Source organism: Camelina sativa, chromosome 13, assembly GCF_030686135.1.
Source record: "Camelina sativa cultivar CO46 ecotype springtype chromosome 13, ASM3068613v1".
Lineage (NCBI taxonomy): Eukaryota > Viridiplantae > Streptophyta > Magnoliopsida > Brassicales > Brassicaceae > Camelina > Camelina sativa.
This window is the reverse complement of record NC_141892.1, coordinates 22,438,588-22,461,299: the sequence shown is the minus strand read 5'-3', so window position 1 is coordinate 22,461,299 and position 22,712 is coordinate 22,438,588. Positions and strand designations below refer to the sequence as shown.

General features: G+C 35.7%; 3 protein-coding genes across 7 annotated transcripts; 1 reads left to right on the top strand and 2 right to left on the bottom strand.

The window, feature by feature from the left end:
- Positions 1-4,084: 4,084 nt before the first annotated feature.
- LOC104737184 (SPX domain-containing membrane protein At4g11810) lies at positions 4,085-8,411 on the bottom strand. Of its 2 annotated transcripts, none has more exons than XM_087480187.1 (12): positions 8,076-8,411; positions 7,520-7,565; positions 7,149-7,204; positions 6,931-7,051; positions 6,521-6,832; positions 6,336-6,440; positions 5,797-6,260; positions 5,414-5,715; positions 5,155-5,330; positions 4,866-5,056; positions 4,649-4,782; positions 4,085-4,506 (listed from the first exon to the last, which is right to left on the bottom strand). In XM_087480187.1, exons 3-12 carry the CDS (start codon positions 7,199-7,201, stop codon positions 4,268-4,270), a joined length of 2,097 nt encoding a protein of 698 aa, XP_087336313.1. In that variant the 5' UTR covers positions 7,202-7,204; positions 7,520-7,565; positions 8,076-8,411; the 3' UTR covers positions 4,085-4,267. The 2 variants fall into 2 exon arrangements, with proteins under 2 accessions (XP_087336313.1, XP_010455596.1); XM_010457294.3 differs by having other exon boundaries at positions 7,933-8,219.
- Positions 8,412-11,489: 3,078 nt separating this feature from the next.
- On the top strand, positions 11,490-17,518 carry LOC104737182 (uncharacterized). Its single transcript, XM_087481186.1, has 15 exons — positions 11,490-11,902; positions 12,449-12,871; positions 12,958-13,183; positions 13,288-13,536; positions 13,627-13,742; positions 13,874-13,972; positions 14,094-14,181; positions 14,299-14,528; positions 14,610-14,794; positions 14,912-15,111; positions 15,376-15,708; positions 15,788-15,889; positions 16,104-16,401; positions 16,577-17,010; positions 17,161-17,518. Exons 2-15 carry the CDS (start codon positions 12,579-12,581, stop codon positions 17,347-17,349), a joined length of 3,042 nt encoding a protein of 1,013 aa, XP_087337312.1. The 5' UTR covers positions 11,490-11,902; positions 12,449-12,578; the 3' UTR covers positions 17,350-17,518.
- Positions 17,519-17,558: 40 nt separating this feature from the next.
- LOC104737181 (uncharacterized) lies at positions 17,559-21,179 on the bottom strand. 4 transcript variants are annotated; one of them, XM_010457290.3, is made up of 9 exons: positions 20,804-21,179; positions 20,300-20,454; positions 20,093-20,180; positions 19,095-19,800; positions 18,927-18,977; positions 18,620-18,717; positions 18,175-18,297; positions 18,006-18,095; positions 17,559-17,919 (listed from the first exon to the last, which is right to left on the bottom strand). In XM_010457290.3, exons 1-9 carry the CDS (start codon positions 20,849-20,851, stop codon positions 17,809-17,811), a joined length of 1,470 nt encoding a protein of 489 aa, XP_010455592.1. In that variant the 5' UTR covers positions 20,852-21,179; the 3' UTR covers positions 17,559-17,808. The 4 variants fall into 4 exon arrangements, with proteins under 4 accessions (XP_010455592.1, XP_010455594.1, XP_010455591.1 ...); XM_010457292.3 differs by having other exon boundaries at positions 18,620-18,714; positions 20,804-21,133; XM_010457289.3 differs by having other exon boundaries at positions 18,927-18,980; positions 20,804-21,078.
- Between the last annotated feature and the right edge of the window lie 1,533 nt (positions 21,180-22,712).

The following is a 22,712-nucleotide window of genomic DNA, read 5'->3' as shown; positions in this document are numbered from 1 at the left end:
CCTTCTTGTAAAGGGAGGTTTTTCGCCATCAAGACATATATGAGTAAGGCTTATAATAGGGTGGAGTGTCTTTTTATTGAGCTTTTGCTCCGGCAACTAGGTTTTTGTGATAAATGGGTGTCTTGGATCATGTCTTGCGTCACTTCGGTCCAATATAAGGTATTGATCAATGGTCAAGCACATGGTTCCATTATTCCTTGCCAGGGTTTACGCCAGGGGGACCCCTTATCGCCCTACCTTTTTATTCTTTGTACGGAAGTGCTTATTGCACATTTCCGCAAGGCAGAGCGGATGAAACTTATTACTGGTATCAGGGCTTCGACTGCTAGTCCTGCTATTTCTCATCTTTTATTTGCGGATGACAGTCTTTTTTTCTGTCAGGCAACAAGGGAGCAGTGTGAGATAGTACTCCAGATCCTTCAGAAGTATGAGCGGGCGTCAGGCCAGCAAATTAATTTTCAGAAATCCTCGGTCCAATTTGGACATACGGTGGATCATGCTCTTAGGGAGTAACTGAAAGGGGTTTTAGGAATTACTACTTTGGGTGGTATGGGTTCTTATTTAGGCATCCCGAAGAGCTTAGGTGGGGCTAAAACCCAAATATTTTCCTTTGTCCAGGATCAATTACAATCACGGGCAAGTGGCTGGCCGGCTAGGTTGCTATCAAAGGGCGGTAAGGAGGTAATGATCAAATCTGTCGCTACGGCTGTTCCGACATTTGTGATGTCGTGTTTTCGGTTACCCAAGACGGTTACGAGGAAACTGACAAGTGCGATTTCCAATTTTTGGTGGAGTTCGTCTGGACAATCAAGGGGTTTACATTGGTGGCATGGGATAAACTATGCAGGGATAAAAGTGAAGGAGGCATTAGATCCGATGTTTGGATGATTTTAATATCGCTCTGTTAGCAAAACAGCTCTGGCGATTAATCTCAGTTTCGTACTCACTTTTTGCACGGGTTTTTAAAGGCCGATATTATAGATACTCTGATCTTCTGGATCCAATAAATTCATATTCGCCATCATATGGGTGGCGGAGTATTAATTCTGCTCGCTCTCTGGTAAATAAAGGACTTATTAAACGGGTAGGATATGGGGCAACCATATCTGTATGGAATGACCCGTGGATCCCTGCTCGATCCCCAAGACCAGCATTGGACATAGGGTCGTCGTCTGACCCTTTGATCTCCGTTCAAAATCTTATTGACAGGACTTCTAACTCCTGGGATATGGCTCAGCTTATGGCTACTTTTGTACCAGAAGATGTTGCTATTATTTCTGCCTTACCGCTGCAACAACTGGACTGGCCGGATATGTTAGGTTGGCATTTTACCAAGTTAGGTAAATATTCGGTAAAATCTGGATACCATATCCTTCGGTCACTTTCGCAGGCTTCGGCTGGCTCAAAGACACTTGGGCCAGACTTTGTGCCTTTACATGCTTTTGTGTGGAAAATTCGGTGTCCCCCGAAGCTCTCTCATTTCATGTGGCAAGTGCTTTCGGGTTGTGTAGCGGTCGGAGCTAATTTACGGAAACGTGGTCTGAGTTGTGATCCGGTGTGTTGTCTTTGTGGTCATGAGGATGAGACAATAAATCATACTCTCTTTGAATGTCCACCTGCCTGTCAAGTTTCGGTCTTGTCACAGTTCTCGACGACTCCAGATGTTTTCCCTTCGGCTTCTATCCTGACGAACATGGATTCTCTTTTTTGGTGTTTCAAGAAGGTCCCATCACATGATGGATTTCCCTGGATTATGTGGTATATTTGGAAAGCTCGTAATGAAAAACTATTCAGCAATTTGGATTCGAATCCCCTTGCAATATTGCGGTTAGCGGAGGATGAGACTAAAGTCTGGCTGCTGGCTCAGACAGAGGCCCTAGGCCCGAAGTCGGATTCTAACATTACGGGTGTACTACGCAGAGTTGGTGGTCTCGGGGTTTCCAGGTCTTCGTCGAGCTCTCTTTGCTTCGTTGATGGCTCATGGAAAGTGACTGATCGGTTTGTTGGTAGAGGATGGTATTGTGTTTCACCTAGGGCCGAAGCTCCCACCATGAGAGCAGCCAATATACGTCGTAGCCTTTCACCCCTCCATGCCGAGGTGGAAGCCCTAATATGGGCAATGCGATGCATAATTAGGGCGGACAACTAGGAGGTCGTCTTTCTTACCGACTGCTCTGAGTTGGTGAAGATGATGTCTTCGCCTTCTGAATGGCCAGCTTTCACGCCTTATCTGAAGGACATAGAGGCAGATAAAGAGGAGTTTGATTCATTTTTCTTAGTCTACGTTCCTCGCTCCCAGAATGGTAAACCGGATAATTTAGCGCGACGTTTTCGCTCAGTTCCGCACTTAGTTACCTTTGTAAACGATTTACTTTCGCATTGACTTGTTTGAGTCAATCTTGTACACTATTATAAATATATATATATATATATATATATATGATGAAGATGTATTTTTTTGATGCAACTCTTTTGACGTATTACCTTGATTTGTTTTCCGTTAGTTAATATATTAAACTAACTATTTTTTTTTTTTTTGAGAAAGATTAAACGAACTAATTTGTTTTTTTAAATATCTAAACCCTTTCTCTTTCAACCAAATCAACGAATAAACAAAGTGCACATAATACTTTGTCTAACTATGAAACAATACGGTCAGCTATTTGATGAATATTTCGGTATTGTGAATTGGACAAAACCCAATATCCTCTTATAGAGTATAGGGAATCAAAAATCAGAAAGTTCTTCAATTGTTTGTATGGTTGTATAAACGCAATGGCAAACCCAATAAAAAGTCAGTAGACTCTTAGATTATGATTTATCTAATAGTTTTTATAGTTTTGTAATATCTGGCATATTTTCTTCTGTTTTGAACGCTCAAAAATTATAAAATTTGTGTTATTTCCCTCAATTTTTTGTGTTATTTTCTACTTTCTTATGTTTTGATACCATTACATAAATGATTTTACAGATTTTTTTTTGACTCTTAAATATTAAATTTCTTTTGTAATTTTTTTTAAGTATTTTTATTTTATTCTTTTAAAAATTTGTAATTATTTCTATTTACATTTTGACTCGGGTAAAAATTATTTCTGGATCTGCCAATGAATAAATGTATCAATGAAAAAGAATGAAGCTTGTTAAAAGAATGGTCCTTTCTAGCTAAGTATAAGTAAAGACTTTGGATGCAGGTCTACGACAAAATTTGATCCCAACAACCCTAATCAAGCTAGTTTTTTATTTAGTTTTTTTTTGTATATTTAGTTTATTTATTTTTGTAGTAATAAAGGTCGAGACCACGACTGAGATATAGATATCGAAATCTTAAATCGTTTTTATTCTTTGTATATGCTTTTGTAGACAATACCAATACGTTGTAAGGTTACCCATTTTTAGATTATATATAAATTAAAGATTTTCTATTCAAATTATTTATGTTTCTCGTATAATACATGGTCTCAGCTTATTTGGAAAACTACTTGCTATAGGATAAAACTGAGGTATTAAAGTAACTTCAGGGTTGTTTTTTTTTTTCTTTTTTTTTGTCATCTGATAGAAACCAAAAAAAAATCGAGAAAAAAACCAAGAACAACAATAACCACCAACAACATTATTCCTCAACATTATTCTATCAGATGACAAAAAAAAAAGTAACTTCAGGGTTGTTGACGAAACTTTAGGTAATGATTGGAGTATTACAATGGTATATTTTTCATTGTGTTGAATGATATGATAAATCCCTGACGGACGATGATAGGAAGAGAGACTTGAGTTTCCTAGCTAACATTTTTGAATTGATATATGCTCTCTGCTTCATTATGGTTTCTTGTTAATGGGTGAGGTACAAAGGGCTAGTACAAGTTCTAGTATCAGTGACGAACTTTATGCAATTCATGGATCAATAATATAAATATATGGTCCCTTCTTATCAGACTTTTTAGTTTAGCTTCTCAAAGTGAAATTTAATGCCATGTCTTTTTTTTTTGTTGTGTACGACTTGACACTTATGTAACCCCAACTTAGAGTTGGTAAAGTTTTACAAGTTGTTTTCTATAAACGTATAGCAATAAACATGTGCAAGTTGTTAAACCAAGAACATCAAAAGTATTTTTATCAATGGATCTAGAATGAACATAAAAGCAAACAAAACTTTCACAAAGAGATCAAAGTAAAAGACAAAAGAAAAGAGAAACCATCGAGAACCTATGACTAGTTAGCTTAATTTCAAAGCGTTTGTTTTGTATGGGGTAAAACTTTGAAAGAAGCACTAATACAAGGAGTTATAAGTAAAACAAGTAGCTACGATAGACCCAACACAGATGATCAAAGAAGGAAGCAGAGTAACATTCAAAAGCATACTCTGTCCCAAGAAACCAGCCAAAGTGATCGTCGCGTCAGCTATCACACGTGCGATCGTGCCAGCTTCCGTCGACAACAACCCTCCGTTGTAAGTCCCACGTGACAGCCTCGATGACATCACTCTCGATAGTAATGATAAGTTCACACCTGTAAAATCACCGCCAAAAAAGAACATGTTTTCAGATTCTTATTCTTGAATGAGAAAAATGTGAATCTTATTCTTGAAAACGATTTGGGTTAAAAGGTTGGAAACGTTATGTTTTAGGGGTAACATGTATCAAGCTTTTACCTTCAAGAACTTCAGCAGAAACAAACATGATAAATCCTGAGATAACGTATTGTGGCACAGTGTAAGGGATTACTACATGGAAGCTCAGAAGTATTCCAACACAGACCATAATCTCTGACGCCAACAGAATTTGCCTGTACGTAACAAGAGATTTACATTTTCAGGTAACCCGCAAGGCAAAAAAAAGCAAGAAAAAAACATAAACACGGATCTTTACCGATCTTCAAACATGTTGCTGATATAGCTCCCAACAACGAGGTTAACCGGTAGAACGGTTAGACCGAGACAGAACAAGAAGATGGAAACAGAACTCATGGACCAACCGAAGTAGTATGTGGTGACAACACTTGATTCTGATAGTAGAATCTCCATGGCGTACTTAAGCATGAAGTATATCAACAATTGAACCTAAAAGCAATAAACAGTTTTCATCTTTCACATCTTTTGAGAATATTTTTTGAAAAAATCAAGATTAAGTAAATTGAATTTTTGTAAAGTTTAGTTACCTTTACTGAAGGAGTGAGTAGTTTGTAAGCAGCTACAATGGAGTTAGCGGGTTTACGCGAATCCTCAGAAGATTCTTCGCTTCCATCTCCATCATCTTCTTCATCATGTTCTGTTTCTTCAGATGCAAGCAACAGCGGCTTTTTAAGTCCTTTCTCCATATTTCCATCTTGATCAGCTTCACCAATATTTACTCTAATCAGTTAAGAATATAGAAAGAAAAAAGAAGAAAAGCAGACATGTTTCACTTCAATTCCATACCGGAATTAGACTCTTGTGAAGTATGAATCTCTTCAGGCTCACGTGCGGGTTCCCGAAACGAAATAGCTAACCAGACTAAGTACAGTAGCCAAGCAACAGCCATAACCCAACCAGGTAATGTATCTTGGTTAAACGTAAGACTTTTGATCTTGAAATCAGTTTGCAACAAACCAGCAAGAGCAGGACCACAAGCCATTCCTAGAGCACTTGCACTAACAAAACCAGCTGACGCCTGCATCCGGATTTTCAAAGGCACACAGTCGCTTATATATCTCCTGTTCACAGCTCTCGCCGAACCAAATCTACAAAACGTATAAATATGATAATCAAACCAATGTCTCATGAAAACAAAGTATATAACAGAATTCTAAAAAGAGGCTTACCCACAGAAAAGCCGGCCAATCAAGAGAAGTGCTAATGAATTGAAGTCATAAGCTAAAGCATATAACAGGTTCCCAAAGAAAAGAACTATACTACTGAAAATAAGGGGTTTGAAGTAAGATTTATTGGACCATGCGCTGAAGTAAACCGAAGAGAAGAGCTGAGCAACTGCCATAGCACCAATCACAACACCACAAACTGTTGCTGCTGCTCCAAGGCTCATGGAGTAATCATCAGCTGTAGGAACAATGATATATGTATTGACCATATAAAGAAACGTGTTCCCCAAGTTTAGCATGAGAGACATGAAGTGGTATCTCCCTTCTTCTTGATCCGCTTGCTCGTCTTGGGGAATCAGTAGGTCTTCGTCTTGCATGATTAGAGCATGTTGAGCCATGAAATTAAGGAAGTTTGTTGAATTTGTTAGCCTGTCCACCGCATTCTTAATTGAATCTACCACAGGATCCTGATGAAACTAAACCACTTTAAGATTCCGCATAGGCAAAACTTAGTGATGTACATTTGTCACAAGAAACAAAACCTGAAGAGGAACAACAGGATGGTCATAAATGGATAAGTAGCTTCCTTCATTGTATTGAAGCTCATGAAGGTTGCGTGAAATGGCTCCAACAACAGCTCCAAGACCCTAATAAAATTTGATAAAACCGAACCATTAAGCTTATATAGCACTGGCTCATTAATCTAAGTGAGGTTCTAAGACTTTACCACATGTTTAAACACTTGCTGAAGTTGAGAGTAAGGATGATCAGCGCGAGTCTTGACATAATAGTTTGTAAATCTATAACCAAATCTTTTATCGAACTTCTTAAGTATCTTGCGGATACCAATAGCATTCATATCGATGAATAACAAAAGCTTGAGAAGATCTTGTCCCACGGATCTATAAGCCTCTCTTAACTTAGATATCTGAGATATGTCAGGCTCATCTTGAAGTGCATCATGCCATTCCCTTAGTTTCTGTAACCTACTTGAAAGCAAACCTTGTTGCTCCAACATGAAAAGAGCGATTTTCTCGATCTGCATGCAATCGTGAATGGATTGTGTGTTGTAAAGTTTGATGCATTACTTAGTTATATAAAACCGCTAAATTTTGGTGAAGGAAAACAAAGAGAAACCTGATGATCCAACATTCTTGAGAAATCTTTTAGACATTGGCGGCGATCTAGACTTCCTACTTGGATTTGTTGACCATATTGCTTCACTTTCTTCTTCATCAATTTGTAATTGATGTAATATCTAAAGAGTAATCAAAAAAAAAAAAGTATATATACATGATTCACATTGCTATAAATTTGCAAAAATAAATAAAATCTTGAATATTATAGAAACATACTCTTGCCATTCTTCAATGCTACGTTCCTTGAGCTTTTTTCCAAAGGCGACCATTTTCTACAACAAACACAAGAATCAGAGATTCAGAGACAACGAGCAACCAAAATTACCCCCAAGAAAAAAGAAAAAAAAAAAGATTAGTTACATTAGACTAAACTTGATATACAAGTCTATATACTACTACAAGGTTTCTTTGTTTACAAATGTATCAATGAATTTTGTAGACCTTAAATTTCTTTAGTCAAAAATTTATTAATTTGTTTGACGAGTGAGTCAACCATGTTGCTTTTTTTTCCTACTAAAGAGTCAACTTATATATATTAAGAAACAAAAAAATAAACAAAAGTTAAGTAAAATCTAAAAGTATGGTACCTTTTGACGTTCTCGTTCTTCTCCGTATTTGTGGTCAATTTAGATTCTGAGAAAACAGAGAGAAATTAATGAGAGTTATAGTTTGCCATTGAATTATACAGCTCAAAGATCAAACTTTTAAAGTAAACATCATATATAATACACGTGATAAGTGATTACATCACTTTACAAACATTTTTATTTAAGATTCCCAATTTGGAATCTTCCATTTTCTTGGCATTTTCTTCAAAACAGATTCGAGGGGTACAAACCAACAAGCAATAAATTAATAACAAAGCAAATAGAAGAAGCCATATGTATAAATACAAACACGTAATGACCTATTAATATTCCTTCGTGCTGTCCGGCAACCAAATGTGTGAAAATACTAAAATTAAAATGCAAATTACAACAAAGAGAGCAGTTTTGTTTACCAGCTTTATTATATCTAGGGAGTAGGGTGATTTAAACAAATTGTTAAGAAATCCGATTTCCAGAGATTGTGTAATCTTCAAAGGATTAGTGTAAAACTCCTCAAAAGTTGAATATGAAAAGCCAAGAGAGAGAGAGAGAGAACCTCAGATTTTATTTGTTGTTTAATTATGAATGACGCTGAAATTTCGGGAGGTTCTTTTTTCTTCTTTCTCTCAATCCGATTTTCACCAAGAAAACAAAAAAAATGAGATGAAAGAAGAGGAGAAAATAGAATAGTATTAGTGGCTACGACAAGCTCTTTGGGATCATATTTATAACTTGAGAGAGAAAGAGAAAGATAGATTTGGATAGAGATTCATGTTTTGGATCGTTATCTTTTTATTTTTCTTTCCTTTTTGAGATATGGGGAAGAGATGAACTCTTGGTTGAACCATAGGTGCAAAAATATTGTTTTGTTTGTCTTCTATGATATTCATATGAAATTGTTAAAATATTATAATCACCAGGGCTAAACTTTTTTTTGATGAAAATTTGTAATAATTTTTTTTTATTATGTTATTTATAATATTTTGTGATTACAAATTTGTTGTTTATATTATAATTTTGTATTTTTAAAAAATTTATTAAAAACCTGTTAATAAAATATTTACATGTAATAAATAAAATTATTTAAATTTTTGTCAGTTAAACGAAATCATTGCTATAATTGTGAAGTAAGTAAAAAAAGATATAACTAACATAAAAAAAATCTTATCTGTTAGTTTTTTTTAATCAAATTAGTTTTGATTCTAACAGATTTTTTTTTTATTTTTCTACAATTTATTTTATTTGATGTGTCCCCTATTTTTCGTTTTTAATTAAAAATATTTATTTAATTAATATTTAATTTTAATTAAGTTTTTCTAATGACAATTGAATGTAATTTTTTACACATTTTAAGTTTAGTTTTATATTTGTACTTCTCAATTAATATAGTAGGATATTTCTTGGTAACAGATCCTAGTACGTGCTCCTTCGTAGTCGACTGCCATCTTAGTGTTACAATTTGGTATTTTAGATAATTAAGTACATGCTAGTATGTATTTTAAGATAACGGTCTGATTGGTAACATAGTCAAAACTGTAAGCTTTTACGAAATGATTGGTAACATAGCCAAAACTGTAAGCTTTTACGAAATAGTGCAAAACTGTAAAAAAGAGTTGTACATGAAAACTGTACAAAAAAACTGAGAGTAAAGGTTTTAATAAAATTTTTGGTAAAGTTTTTGCAATTTTAATTTTATACAAATAGTAAAACTTTTTTTTTGTCACCAATCAAAGCCAACATGATTTTTTTTAGTCTTGTCGCAGTGTATTTTGGAAAATATATAGCATGTTCCTTTTTCATTGATGTGTCTTTCTATATCGCCAGGATTTTCACAAGATCCGGTGCAATATTTTACCCTTTTTGGCTAAATACAGTCTTCTCTTATCCTCAGTAATAAAAATCAAATCTCTGAAAACCAAAATGTATCCTTGACCAAAAAAACAAAAATGTATCCTTGACCAAGAAAACAAAAATGAACAAGTGTAATTGCTTCCATTATATAGTTTATTAATTACGTGTACTCTGATTAACCACATTTTGTTTATACGTGTAAAAATGATGACCACATACATAATCGATTTTTTGGTAATTGTGTGTGAACCACGAACAACCTAGATTTACGTTTTTTTTTTCTTAAGACATGAACAATCCTATTACGACTATAATTTATTGTTAAACATTTTGGTTGAATATCATAAAAATAACAACTCTATCGATTTTTCGATCACACGAATGAGGAAAGATGCTGGACATAGTATATATCTATTGGAAGTGCTATCGGCCAAGTGTTAACTGTAAAGTCTGTAATTACTAATTAGTACTCCAAAAGATACGACACACGAGTGACGCATAAGTAGAGCACCGTCCAAACCTTCCAAATAGTGAGAGCACACAACAACTAGCACTAGCACTAATCCAAATGCCGAAAAAAACAGTTTCTAATTATTAAAGAAAACAAGAAACGTGGCAAAGTAACATGCTCATCAGTCATCACTTGATATATCAACTTTGTTACGTATAGCTTTTTATTTATTTAATTCAGTATATGAAAATATAGATAACCGATTAATTATGTTATAATCACCGAAAATAAGCATTCATCTAGGTTTTCATATTTGCTAATTAGCGTTGTTTTTTATAGGTATAGGTACAAAATCGGATCATTTGAATCTCAATTGTGTAAAAACAAAATATTCGAACTACGAAAAGAAAACAATATTTCCGAACTATCAGTACTAGATTTTGATCTAACAATATACATATTATTAATTTGACGTTTCTGCGATTCGAATATCGGTGATAACAAAAACAATGACTAGTATCCATCATGTGATGAAAAAGCTATCTAAAGTAGTAAAATAAATAAGCCAAGTCATTACGTTCCTCGTTTGGACAATGCACCCACGTGTGGTTAGAAGTTAGAACTTAGAAGTATAGCTTTCCTACATGACTTTAAAACACCGAACTTATGTGAATTATTAGTTTCAAAGACTTGCAAATTGCATCAGAATGATCTCGTTCTTATTAGCTCAAATGCAGTTTATAAAGATAGATAGGAAACTGAAACAAACCGAAAAAAAAGGACATGACGTGATGCAACTAGCTCAACTAATTCCACTTACAACGGGAAAATAGGGAAACAAATTTTGACACATTCTAACCAGAAGAATAAGTCTCTTATTGAGTTAAACTTACTCAACAAGTTAGAGAGGAAAAAATAATACTACTACTATGTTAATTAGTTGGGTGGGGTTTAGTTAATGAGCAGCTAAATTAATGTGCACAGCCCAAGTCTTTTAAAGACATAGCATGTGTTTTGAGTGCATCAAGTTTTGCAATTTATATACCTAACGCGTTTATTATCCCCTTGACTCTCATACATACTCACCTTACGTGTTACTTTCTTACACTTCTTTTGTGGTACTATAAATTTTGACATATGCTTTTAAGTAACCTGTATCTTTAGTACTTCATTTTTCAATTTAGATAGCAAACCTAATGATCCCAGTTTTATGTGAATAATATAGAAGTATCTTGTTGTTTTCGTCAACATATAAGTCATTTATTATATTGCCAACATTATTGAAAACCAATAAAACCAACATCGTAGAACTCTTTTTATATATATATATATATATAGAGAGAGATAAAATACATTAAACAATAAAATCACCAAGTCACCTAAACCTATCATATTTCTACACGTGTCCATTTTGGTAATAAAAAATCAATTATCGTGAAAATACAACACAATTGTAAATTTAACTATAAAATATGTCAGCTACAAAAAAAAGTAGATAGATTATTAGATTGCTTCGATAACAAGTTGTACAAAATTGCACACGCAAATCATATTATCCTGTAATGAAAAAAAAAAAAAAGATTCGGACATTTTGAAGGTAGCAAAAATGGAATAATTCGTTGATTCCCTCCCTTACTTACTTCTATTATTATTATTTTAATTTAATTATTTATTACTTAATATATTTATTTCACCTTTTTGGTCTTTTTTAAAAAAGAGCTTCAGACGAAAATGGCGATCAATTTGGTAACCGCCTCTTTCATTATTTCCTCTTCTCTCTCTCTCTCTCTCTCTCTCTCAGAAAAAAAAAAAAAGCAGAGATTTTTCAACAAATTGCAGTATAAAAACACGAGCCACGTGATTCGTTTCTACGCCTTTCTTCTTGACTCATCATTCATCATTCATCTAATATAGATCAATTGATTGATTCATTCTGTGTTTCTCAAATTAGGGTTCTTTTCAATTTTGGGGCTAAACCAAAGCTCTAAGACATTGATTTTGACTTTAATCAAATCGGAGTTTTCGATTTTTTTTTCTCAATTTTAAGCTTCGAAGACCGAGATTTACCTCCGCTGCTAAAGGTAAGATTTTTATCGATTCTTGAATTTAAAAAGATAGGTTTTTTTTTTTTTTTTTTTTTTTGGAATTTGGATGTGTTTGCATGTTACTGCTTTTGAATGTTTCTTTTTGTACAGTTTTTGAATTTTAAGATTCATCTATCTAATGATGATGTATGTTTTTTTTTCTTTTCCCGTTTTTGGGAGTCTGCAACATAAAAGAGTCAGAGATATAAGTATGTTGCTTATTTGGGTTTAGTTCAAGTGTTTTTTTTTTATAACGATTTTCTTCAGGGTTATTGACAGTGGATGACGTTTATGTGAGAATTGAATTGTTTATTGTATATGTGGGAATGAGTTGATTAGATTAGATAATCTGGCATATACTGATACAAGAATGATGAGGAGACTTGTGTTCTTTATTGGTTATGAAATTTGTATTGCTTTATGCTTGTTTGGCTAGTTCTAGTTCTAGTATCAGTGATGAGTTATTTGTAATTCAGGGATCAAGGGTCCCTTAGTATCAGATAGCACTGTGATGACTCTTTTTTTTTTTTCTTGTTTCCTTAGGCATAAGGTTTTGTCTGCTGAACTAGAAACCGGAAGCTCCAAAGTTATATTCATTGATCATTCGTAGCCGTGTCAAGATTTTAACTGTCATCAAGAAATTTAAGGACGGAGCTTCTACGAATTAAGTGCGATGGTCTCTGACAGGCATTCTGCTCGTTTATATAATTCCCTCCCAATGGAGAGGGTCAGAACGATTCTAACCCATACTTACCCTTATCCGCATGAGCATTCACGTCATGCTATCATCGCTGTATTTTTTGGTTGCTTATTCTTTATTTCATCGGATAACATGCACACCCTCATAGAAAAGTTTTCACTCAAGTGGTGGTCCATGTATGCATGCTTGCTCGGGTTTTTCTACTTCTTTTCTTCTCCATTTATCCAGAAGACCATCAGACCAAATTATTCAAACTTCAGTCGGTGGTAAGCAACTGTTATTTCAATCTCCTGAAATATCAATTTTCACTCTTTGAAATTTCCTAATTCTTTTTGTTTTGTTTTGGGTGTAGGTACATTGCCTGGATTTTAGTTGCAGCTTTGTATCATCTTCCTAATTTTCAGTCAATGGGTTTGGATTTGAGGATGAATTTGTCCTTGTTTCTAACAATTTACATATCATCCATACTCTTCCTTGTTGTCTTTCACATCATATTTCTTGGCCTTTGGTATGTTGGTCTTGTTTCTCGCGTGGCTGGAAGACGCCCAGAGATCTTAACCATTCTTCAAAACTGCGCTGTAAGCTCACCATTGCCAGCCTTGCACATTAAAGCCCACTTATTTTCTTTAAATATTGTCTTTCCTATAAAAATGATTGTCTTCATGCCTTTTGGCTTGTGCAGGTTCTTAGCATGGCCTGCTGTATATTTTACAGTCATTGTGGTAATCGAGCTATTCTGAGGCAAAAACCACATGGGAGACAGTATTCTAGCTGGTTTTCGTTCTGGAAAAAGGAACATAGGAACAATACCTGGCTTGCAAAATTCATTCGTATGAATGAGCTGAAAGACCAAGTGTGTTCGTCATGGTTTGCTCCTGTTGGATCTGCAAGTGATTATCCACTATTATCCAAATGGTTCATTTACGGGGAGGTATCTCTTCTTTAAACTGTTCTAATGAGTTGTGAATATGTTTTATTTGTTCACCCTTTAATAATCCTATTCATACCTTGTTATTTGCAGATTGCATGCAACGGATCATGTCCTGATTTATCTGACGAAATTTCTCCTATATACTCCTTGTGGGCCACATTTATTGGTCTTTACATTGCCAATTATGTAGTGGAGAGATCAACAGGGTAAGTAGCGTCTATGTAACAAGACATGTCAAATTAATATGTGCAATTGAGGATCAACAGTACATTCATATGAACAGCTTTGGTCTTACACTCAAAGGGCACGTTTAATCTTGTTTTAATATACTGTTTAGGTGGGCTCTGACACACCCTCTATCAGTCGACAAATATGAGAAGCTGAAGAATCAGCAATTGAGACCTGATTTCTTAGATATGGTTCCTTGGTATTCAGGGTACATCAATGCTAAACTGAATTTTTCCCTTTCTGCTTACCATTTTTTTTTTAGTGTGGCAAGTAAAAGCGGAAGGCAGGACACTTTACCCGGTGCTGACCTATCTTATTATATATTTCAGAACATCGGCTGATTTGTTTAAAACTGTGTTTGACCTCCTTGTGTCAGTCACGGTATTTGTTGGCCGCTTTGACATGCGGATGCTGCAGGTAGACCTTTTAAACTTATGATATGATAATCTCAGGTCATTCCTCTCTTCGCAGATAAACATTCGAGATAATTGAATTTAACTTTTGTTGCTCTTTTCCTTTGTGCCAAATCTTTAGGCTGCGATGACCAAATCTGATGATGCAACTGGTAGAAAGGAACTTTTGTATGATCACCTTGCTGATAAGAATGATTTTTGGTTTGATTTCATGGCGGATACTGGTGATGGGGGGAATTCATCATATAGTGTTGCGAAACTCCTTGCTCAGCCTTCTCTCAAAGTTCCAGTGGCTGATGATTTCCTATCTCTTCCACGGGGCAATGTACTGCTAATTGGAGGAGATCTTGCGTAAGTGCTTTATTTATTATTTGTATATATTTACATATTCCCAAGCTTTTGTCAAATCTAACCATGGATGTTTTTCTCCAGATACCCAAATCCGTCATCTTTTACGTATGAAAAACGTCTCTTTTGTCCTTTTGAGTATGCGCTGCAGCCACCGCGTTGGTATAAAAATGACTCTATTGCTGTTGACAAGCCTGAATTACCCGATGGAGTGTCTGATCTTAAGAGTTATGAAGGTCCTCAATGTTTTCTAATCCCTGGAAACCATGGTGAGTTTCAGGTCTCAGCTTCATTTATTTTTGAAATAAATTTTCACTTACCTGCATGCATACGCGGTTTCTTCTTTATTTCCTCTAACTCTAGGGATATTGTTTATTATTTCGTAGACTGGTTTGACGGACTCAATACTTTCATGAGGTATATATGCCATAAGAGTTGGTTAGGCGGCTGGTTAATGCCTCAGAAGAAAAGCTATTTTGCCCTGCAGCTACCTAAGGGATGGTGGGTGTTTGGTCTGGATCTTGCTCTTCATGGTGATATTGATGTCGACCAATTCAAATTCTTTTCCGAATTGGTGAAGGGCAAGGTAGTTTTCGTACCACTTTTCTTATCCATCCTTTATATAGGATTTGTAGATGTAATGTAAATATTTATGTCACCTAGTCAGAGTTCTACCATTAACTGGCTAACCACCAACTCTATACTGTATTACTCTGGTATAGATTTGTGATGCCAATTTTTCCTGATATGCTCCTAACAAGTGGATTAGGCTATAGTTTAGTGGCTTCATCTTTTCGTATTACTCAACTTTCATTTTGTTGCTATAATAAATTAATATTTTCTCGTTCAGGTTGGTGAGAATGATGCTGTGATCATTATCACGCATGAACCAAACTGGCTTCTTGATTGGTACTGGAGCGGCGATACAGGGAAGAACGTGAGACATCTAATATGCGACGTTTTGAAATACAGGTGCAAACTTAGAATGGCAGGGGATTTGCATCACTATATGCGACATTCATGTAATCAATCAGATGGACCTGCCCATGTCCAACATCTTCTTGTTAATGGCTGTGGGGGAGCTTTTCTGCATCCCACCCATGTGTTCAGCAATTTTTCAAAGTTCTATGGGGCCTCTTATGGAAGCAAGGTTGCTTACCCCTCTTTTGAGGATTCAAGCAAAGTAAGTTTCCTCTCACAAACTCTCCTTGTTTATAACTTTTCGTAGTCAGATATTAAATGGTGTTTTCGGCTGTTTGCAGATTGCTTTGGGAAATATTTTGAAATTCCGGAAGAAGAACTGGCAGTTTGATTTTATTGGTGGTATTATATACTTCATCTTGGTCTTTTCATTGTTCCCTCAGGTGCGTATTAAGCTTTTCCTAATTAAACATTGCACAACATGCAGTAATAATAGATTGGGAAGCTGAGATTGGTGTTTTATATGCTATAGCAGTTCTTTTTGTTTCCTGAGTTTTGCATATAGTAGATTTGCTTTTTCCTTGAAAACCATCATATGGGCTCACTTCTCACAAGAAAACTGCAATCTTATTCCTTCTTGTTCCTCGTTTATTTCAGTGTAAGTTAGCTCACGTCTTACGAGGTGATTCGTTTTCTGGTCACCTTGAGAGTTTCTTAGGCACTGTTTGGAACGCCTTTGCGTATGTGATGGAACAATCTTATGTGTCTTTTACCGGTGTCTTGATGTTGCTGATAACTGCAATCGCGTTTGTCCCCTCAAAAATATCTCGGAAGAAACGGGTTGTAATTGGAGTTCTTCATGTTGCTGCACACCTGATGGCAGCTCTGATTCTCATGTTGATGTTGGAACTGGGCATAGAAATCTGTATTCAACATAATCTCCTTGCAAATTCTGGTCAGTTCTCATTCCTCATGGTTTTCATACCAAAGTGCATAATTTTATTGTATACTGAACAGCCATCTTGACTCATCACAATGTCATGGACGCCAATAGATAATAATGATTGGGTGAAATTTTCTGTGATTTAGCCTTGATTGATTTTGTGACTCCTACATTTTTGTTTACACAGGGTATCATACATTATATCAGTGGTACAAATCAGTTGAGAGTGAGCATTTCCCGGACCCTACTGGCCTTCGAGCCCGTATTGAACAATGGACGTTTGGCTTATATCCTGCTTGCATAAAGTATCTTATGTCAGCATTTGATGTTCCTGAGGTGATGGCGGTTACCCGGACCAACATTTGCAAAGACGGAATGGAGTCACTTTCCCGAAGCGGAGCTGTTATCTATTATGCTTCTGTCTTCCTTTACTTTTGGGTCTTCTCAACTCCTGTCGTGTCTATGGTATTTGGAAGCTACTTGTATATCTGCATCAACTGGTTCCACATACACTTTGATGAAGCTTTCTCTTCACTCCGCATTGCCAATTACAAATCTTTCACCCGTTTCCACATCCTAGAAGATGGAGACATCGAAGTTTTCACGCTAGCAGTTGATAAGGTAAGAAAAAACTCTACTTATGACGGTTGCTACCTGACACTGCTGCTACTAATGAACCAAATGCGACTTCCAAACTTTATTGATATCTTAGTTGTTAACTGTATGGTTTAAGGAACTTTAACCAAAGATGTGTATATTATATGAGTTTAGGTGCCAAAAGACTGGAAACTGGACAAAGATTGGGATTCAGAGCCGAAACAAAGCTTCAAGATGAGCTATGAGAGACAGTTTCCAAGTAAATGGTGTGCTCCAACAGCCCAACAAGACCCTGTTAATACCGTAAAGATAGTTGATCGTTTCATGATTCATAGATCAGAAAAACAAAATGGAGAATGTTAGATATGGATCAGTTAAGAACTGGTTTAACTTATCCTTTTGATTGTATTGCTCTCTTTGTATAAAATTAGAATGTAATGTAATGTAGCCTCTCTGCTTATTGTTTGAGATGAATGAAGTATGATAGAATATATATGCCTATTGATTAATGTATAAATTCCAGTTTTCTTCATACTTCTATTAGTCAAACACACAAAGTTAAATCAGATAACTTTTTATAGAAAGAAATGATTTTTATTGTTTTTGGGTTTTAAGTTACAAAGTAGATTGGCACAACATATTCTCTAAGTAGCTTTAGCTATCCCTCTCTCTCTCGCTCGACCATACAACAAATTTTGCCCTTAATCAAAGCCTTCTTAAAGAGCCTTCCTAATTTTACAAATCAGAAAAAATACAGGGAGAGGACAACTCATATAAGCCTTTAAAAGGTACAGTGAAGATATCAACCTTGTTAAGGGAATTTTATGAATAAGGGGCGTATTCATGGATGGCCGTTGCTAATTTATCTCTAGCTTCTGCAGTCTTTGTCCTTATAAGAAAGGTTCTCGGCGTGACATTCTCGCTGGAGTCCTCCTGTTGCAGGTAGACAAAATCAGAGAAACCACAAAACCAACATGAAAACACTAAAAAAGGAAGAAGCTTCAGCAGATTTTCTTTACCGAGGAGTGGAATATTGCAACAAGGGCGTTCTTCTGTGGGCTTGTCTTGATTCCAGCATACAGTAATGCATTCAGAAGCAGTTTACCAACCTGACAAGAAAAAATGGATTTATAATGTTGGAAATCTGTAGACCAATTTGAATGTGAAGTGTTGTCTACTGAATCATACATCGTTTCTGACAAGGATTGTGGGTTTTGATTCTTTTGATCCTTTGTCAACGCCTTCTTTGCATTTTATAGTGAGATTCCCAGTTCCTCTATCTTTCCAACCTTTATCTGCTGGGTCACTTGACTGCACAATATCATAGATAGAAAGCTTACAACGTCAGCAAGAACAGAATATCAAGATAACTAAAGTAGAGAAAATAAACTACTTCACAAGCACTATGACACCTAAAGAGGTATAAAATTTAGGAAAGAACATTTTCATATTTAACCTTTATGGTCTCATACGTGATGTTATATCCTCGTTATGGTTATTAATATTACATCACTCAATATGTACAAATAACAGCAACTTATTATGAAACAATATACTGAGTGCTGCTACTGAAAAAGGGAGGGATATTGTAGAATAGCGGAAAATAACATCAAAGTTAAAGCCAAATATATACCTTTACATAAAGTTTGCATTTGACTTCATGAACCACAGTAACACCCTCTTCTTTAGTCTTTTTGACAGATGGGCTGCTCGGTTGAGGTTGTTCATCTTCTGCCAAGTCAAAAGAATCCAACGTTTACAGGTCTATTATGCCTCAAGATTTGTTATAGATAATTTCCTCTAGGTAAGTTGTAACTTCAGAATAGAAAACTATATCAAGATTGTGGTTTCAAAGATATTTGAAGTCGTAAGTCCTAACATAACTTTTTAAAGAAAAAGGAACACAAAATTGTAAGATAACAATATACTGATCAACTTACCACCATCTGCATCATCTGCAGAATCCCGCTTTACTGCTATGGGCACTGGAGCTGCTAATACCAGCAAACATGGAAAGGAGAGGTTAGGTCTCTGAAACTATTTTCCTAAATATAAAAAGCTGATCAACGACAAGTCCAATATTTTGCCAATGGAACAAGTAGAGATACCTCCAGATGAAAAAGGGTTTTGATTATTCGAAGATGAGAAAGGAGGTTGGCTAGTAGAGACTGCTCCTGCTTGACTGCTGGGAAATAGACTTGGTTGACTGCTTTTAGCCGAACCAAATTGGCCACTAAAAGACCCAGTCTGGCTATTTGAGACTGTTCCTGCTTGACTGCTGGAAAATAGGCTTCGTTGGCTGCTTTTAGCCGAACCAAACTGGCCACTGCTAAAAAGACCAGTCTGGCTATTAGAGACTGCTCCTGCTTGACTGCTGGAAAACAGGCTTGGTTGGCTGCTTTTGGCCGAACCAAACTGGCCACTGCTAAAAGACCCAGTCTGGCTATTAGAGACTGCTCCTTCTTGACTGCTGGATAATAGGCTTGGTTGGGTGCTTTTGGCGACACCAAACTGGCCACTGCCAAAAGACCCAGTCTGGCTATTGAATGTTGAACCAAATTGACTGCTTGAGAATGCTCCAGGTTGGCTTGAAGACAAACTAGACTGACTACTGGAAAAATTGGAAGATGGATTGTTTGAGAAGAGCCCAGGTTGACTGTTTGAAGCAAATAAGCTATTATTCGAAACTGATTTAACATCGCTATTCTTGGCGTCAGCCACTATTTTCTTCTCTGCTCCACGAGATTCAGGGGACACATTTTCTCCCTTTCCCTTATTTTCTTTCAGCCAGTTGACAACATCCTTAAACTTTTCCTGCAGACATGAAGCAGAAAACTAATGAGCTAGTGTACTGAACAAAAGATCTAGCACAAAACAAAGGAAGAGACTGGAAGAGTTAGCTACTCTATCCTTTTCATATAAATGGACATCGAAACCAAAGACAAACTAGAAAATTAGCGTTCTTGATGAGTCGATCAAAACCATCCTAGGTTTTTTTCATAATGAGAAAAGGAGGCCTCTAAATTCAGGATAAACCAAGTACGTACACTGCTAAACACTAAGACCAATTAAAGTATGTTAAATTTATGTCATTTAGAGTATTTACCAGAATGTTTGAAGCATGCGAAATGTAGTCATTCATCCCATCTTCCCAAAGTTCATCAGGATGATTCTTCAGCTGTAACTGCACCCAACTGTTTTCAAATTAAAGCATAAGCAATATCTTATTGAAGGTACAAACAAACCAAGTTAACTATATAAAATAACCCAACAAGCGTAGAGATATAATCTTTTCTAAAACACAACTGTTCACCTTACAAATTGGTTATTAAGAGCTCTCACATTCTTCCTAGCTAACTCAGCTCTCTGCTTATCCAATGATGCTGATGTTAATGAACTCTTCTGCATCGGTGCCACATTCTTCTGGATACCAAATAAGGTTCCTTCAATTGGTTTAGCATTCTTAAACTGCAAAAATTTCAAAAAAATAATTAAACTGCTCACTGATTCAATTCGATATCAAACTGCTCTAAAATTCAAAAACTAACTAAGTAATAGATCTAAAGCAAACACCTTTGAGCTAAATCATGGACAATGCTCACTAACCAGAACTTGTTACATTATAAAGTTACAAATTTTATACATAATCATCAATCACCCAACAAAGAAGTACCCACAAAGTATCAATTTTTGTCACCGAAACAGAGAATCAACGCAAATACCGAATCTTTAACGAGATTCAATCGGCAAAATCAAAGCTTTTTCTCTTTTACCCAAAACTACGAACACAAAAGTAAATCGGAAAAAAAAAACTCACGGAAGGGTCATTAGATTCGGAGACGGCGGCGCGTTTTACTCCCCTCATGATTCACACACAGTCTCGGCTTTTTGCTTAACTCGGCGGTCTTACAACCGGGAGGAACCAAAAAGGAGGCAGCTACTAAAAGGGGGAAAATTTATTTTAGGGTTTATTGTTCTGTCTTTTTTTTTTTCTTCAAATTTTATTTTTTAAAAATACAAACTTTTAAAAGAGGAGAAAAAAAAAAATAAGATCCTCTTTCAAGATGCTATTTAACTATTTTTCTCCATTGTGGAAAACCACATCATCCCAAAAAAAATATAAAAAATGTATGCTATGGATTTTTCCATTTTTCTTTTTGGTTTTTCAAACAATATAAATTTCTATTTTGGGTGATTTCATTTTCATACCCAATCGGCTTTAAATCTATAGACTGAAAATTCACGTGGGGCTTTGTCTGTCTTATGTTTGTTGATGTTTTGAGTTGCAGTCGCTACAACATTATGATTGACTTGTTAATAACAAATTAAATGGACAAAAGAAAAAATCAGAATACTTAAATCTCATATTCAATCCCATGTTGGTAAAGGGAAACAAGTAATGCCAGTTACATAGGTATTAATTAGTTTGTATGTCTAACTCCAATTCATCCAAATAATGACAGGTGATAGAGATCTGAAATAATAAAATTGCTGAACCCCATCTTTAAAAATTTATTTTTATATATTCTTTAAAGAACTTAAGTATTGTATTTTCAAATGTTGAAAGTTGAAACTTGGAGTTTAGGTCCTACCTAAACTATAATTTTAAGGAATAACGAAAAAAATCATGTCTAAGTCTTAACATATGATGTTGTCTACTTTTCTTATTGGATATCAGAATGAAAATAGTGGATATGAATCGAATGCAAATATTTAAAGATTGTTAAATTTTTTTGTATATAGATAACGGATACCGATTTTATATATTTTTAGAAAAGGATCAAATGTCCCGATTACAATGTGCAGTGAAACACTTTGAGTTCTTTTTTTTTTGGACAAACAGATGCTGTTATCATTTATTAATAAAAGAGTAACATAAGAGAGATATGCTAGTTTAAAGGATAACAAAGGGGCTTCCCACAAAATAATACAGCAAAGCAATAAAGATAAATAGGAGCAACAAATATAAAGAGTTTAGAGAGCTATGGACCAAAAGCTTGACAACGTTCTGGAACCTGTGAGATCAAGGCATATTGATGCATCTTCCGAAAGCAGGTCAAGGGAAGAGAGGATGACCATTATCTTGAAACAAAGACTAATTGGCAAGGGAACAACCAAACTAGGACTCTCGTAAGAGCTTTGCCAAGGAATGGAGCAAGGTTGGTGTTGCTCTGCAAATCGACCACTGCAAAGGTGGATGTGATTCGGCGTTTGGGTGAGGGCAGCTTGAGGGAGTTGCGGTAACCACTGCCACTTTGAGCAGAAGTCATAATGCCGCTACACTTCAGACTTGACTGAGGGGACTTCAAGAAGTTGATGCAAAACCAATTGGACACCATATCCAGTAGGCGAGGGAATAGGAAGAGGTTGATGAAGCAAAGGTAACCCCCACTCCGTAGAGGTGGGATCATAATGCCAATCTTCAACAACTTATCTCCTTCTAGGGGATCATCCTTAAGAGATTCAAGCAACATGGTTCTTAAAAGACTCTTGGGCCAACTTAGCAACAAGTGATGGTTAAGGTTAACTAGAAGTCTTCGGACTAGCGGTATCCTTAAGCTAAACAACCATTGACTAGAAAGGGGAAGAGTGGAGTTCAGACTAGACCTAGTTACAAGTTGACACTGAAGCAGTGGAGCTATTGGTAATATGTATGCTAAAGGATCAGGGAGAGCAAGCATTAGCGGTAAACCGATTGGCAGGGCAAAAACATTATCAACGAGCAG

Excerpts from the sequence above, each read along its gene's own strand:
- LOC104737181 (XM_010457289.3), bottom strand. The coding sequence starts at position 20,851 with ATGAGGGGAGTAAAACGCGCCGCCGTCTCCGAATCTAATGACCCTTCC. Across the intron at positions 20,181-20,299 it reads CTTAATAACCAATTTGTAAG|TTGGGTGCAGTTACAGCTGA; the intron begins GTGAACAGTTGT and ends ATTTGAAAACAG. Across the intron at positions 17,920-18,005 it reads TTGCAATATTCCACTCCTCG|GAGGACTCCAGCGAGAATGT; the intron begins GTAAAGAAAATC and ends TACCTGCAACAG.
- LOC104737184 (XM_087480187.1), bottom strand. The coding sequence starts at position 7,201 with ATGGTCGCCTTTGGAAAAAAGCTCAAGGAACGTAGCATTGAAGAATGG. Across the intron at positions 6,441-6,520 it reads AGCAAGTGTTTAAACATGTG|GGTCTTGGAGCTGTTGTTGG; the intron begins GTAAAGTCTTAG and ends AAATTTTATTAG. Across the intron at positions 5,331-5,413 it reads TTCACAAGAGTCTAATTCCG|CTGATCAAGATGGAAATATG; the intron begins GTATGGAATTGA and ends ATATTGGTGAAG.
- LOC104737182 (XM_087481186.1), top strand. The coding sequence starts at position 12,579 with ATGGTCTCTGACAGGCATTCTGCTCGTTTATATAATTCCCTCCCAATG. Across the intron at positions 14,182-14,298 it reads TTGACATGCGGATGCTGCAG|GCTGCGATGACCAAATCTGA; the intron begins GTAGACCTTTTA and ends CCAAATCTTTAG. Across the intron at positions 16,402-16,576 it reads TAATCTCCTTGCAAATTCTG|GGTATCATACATTATATCAG; the intron begins GTCAGTTCTCAT and ends TTGTTTACACAG.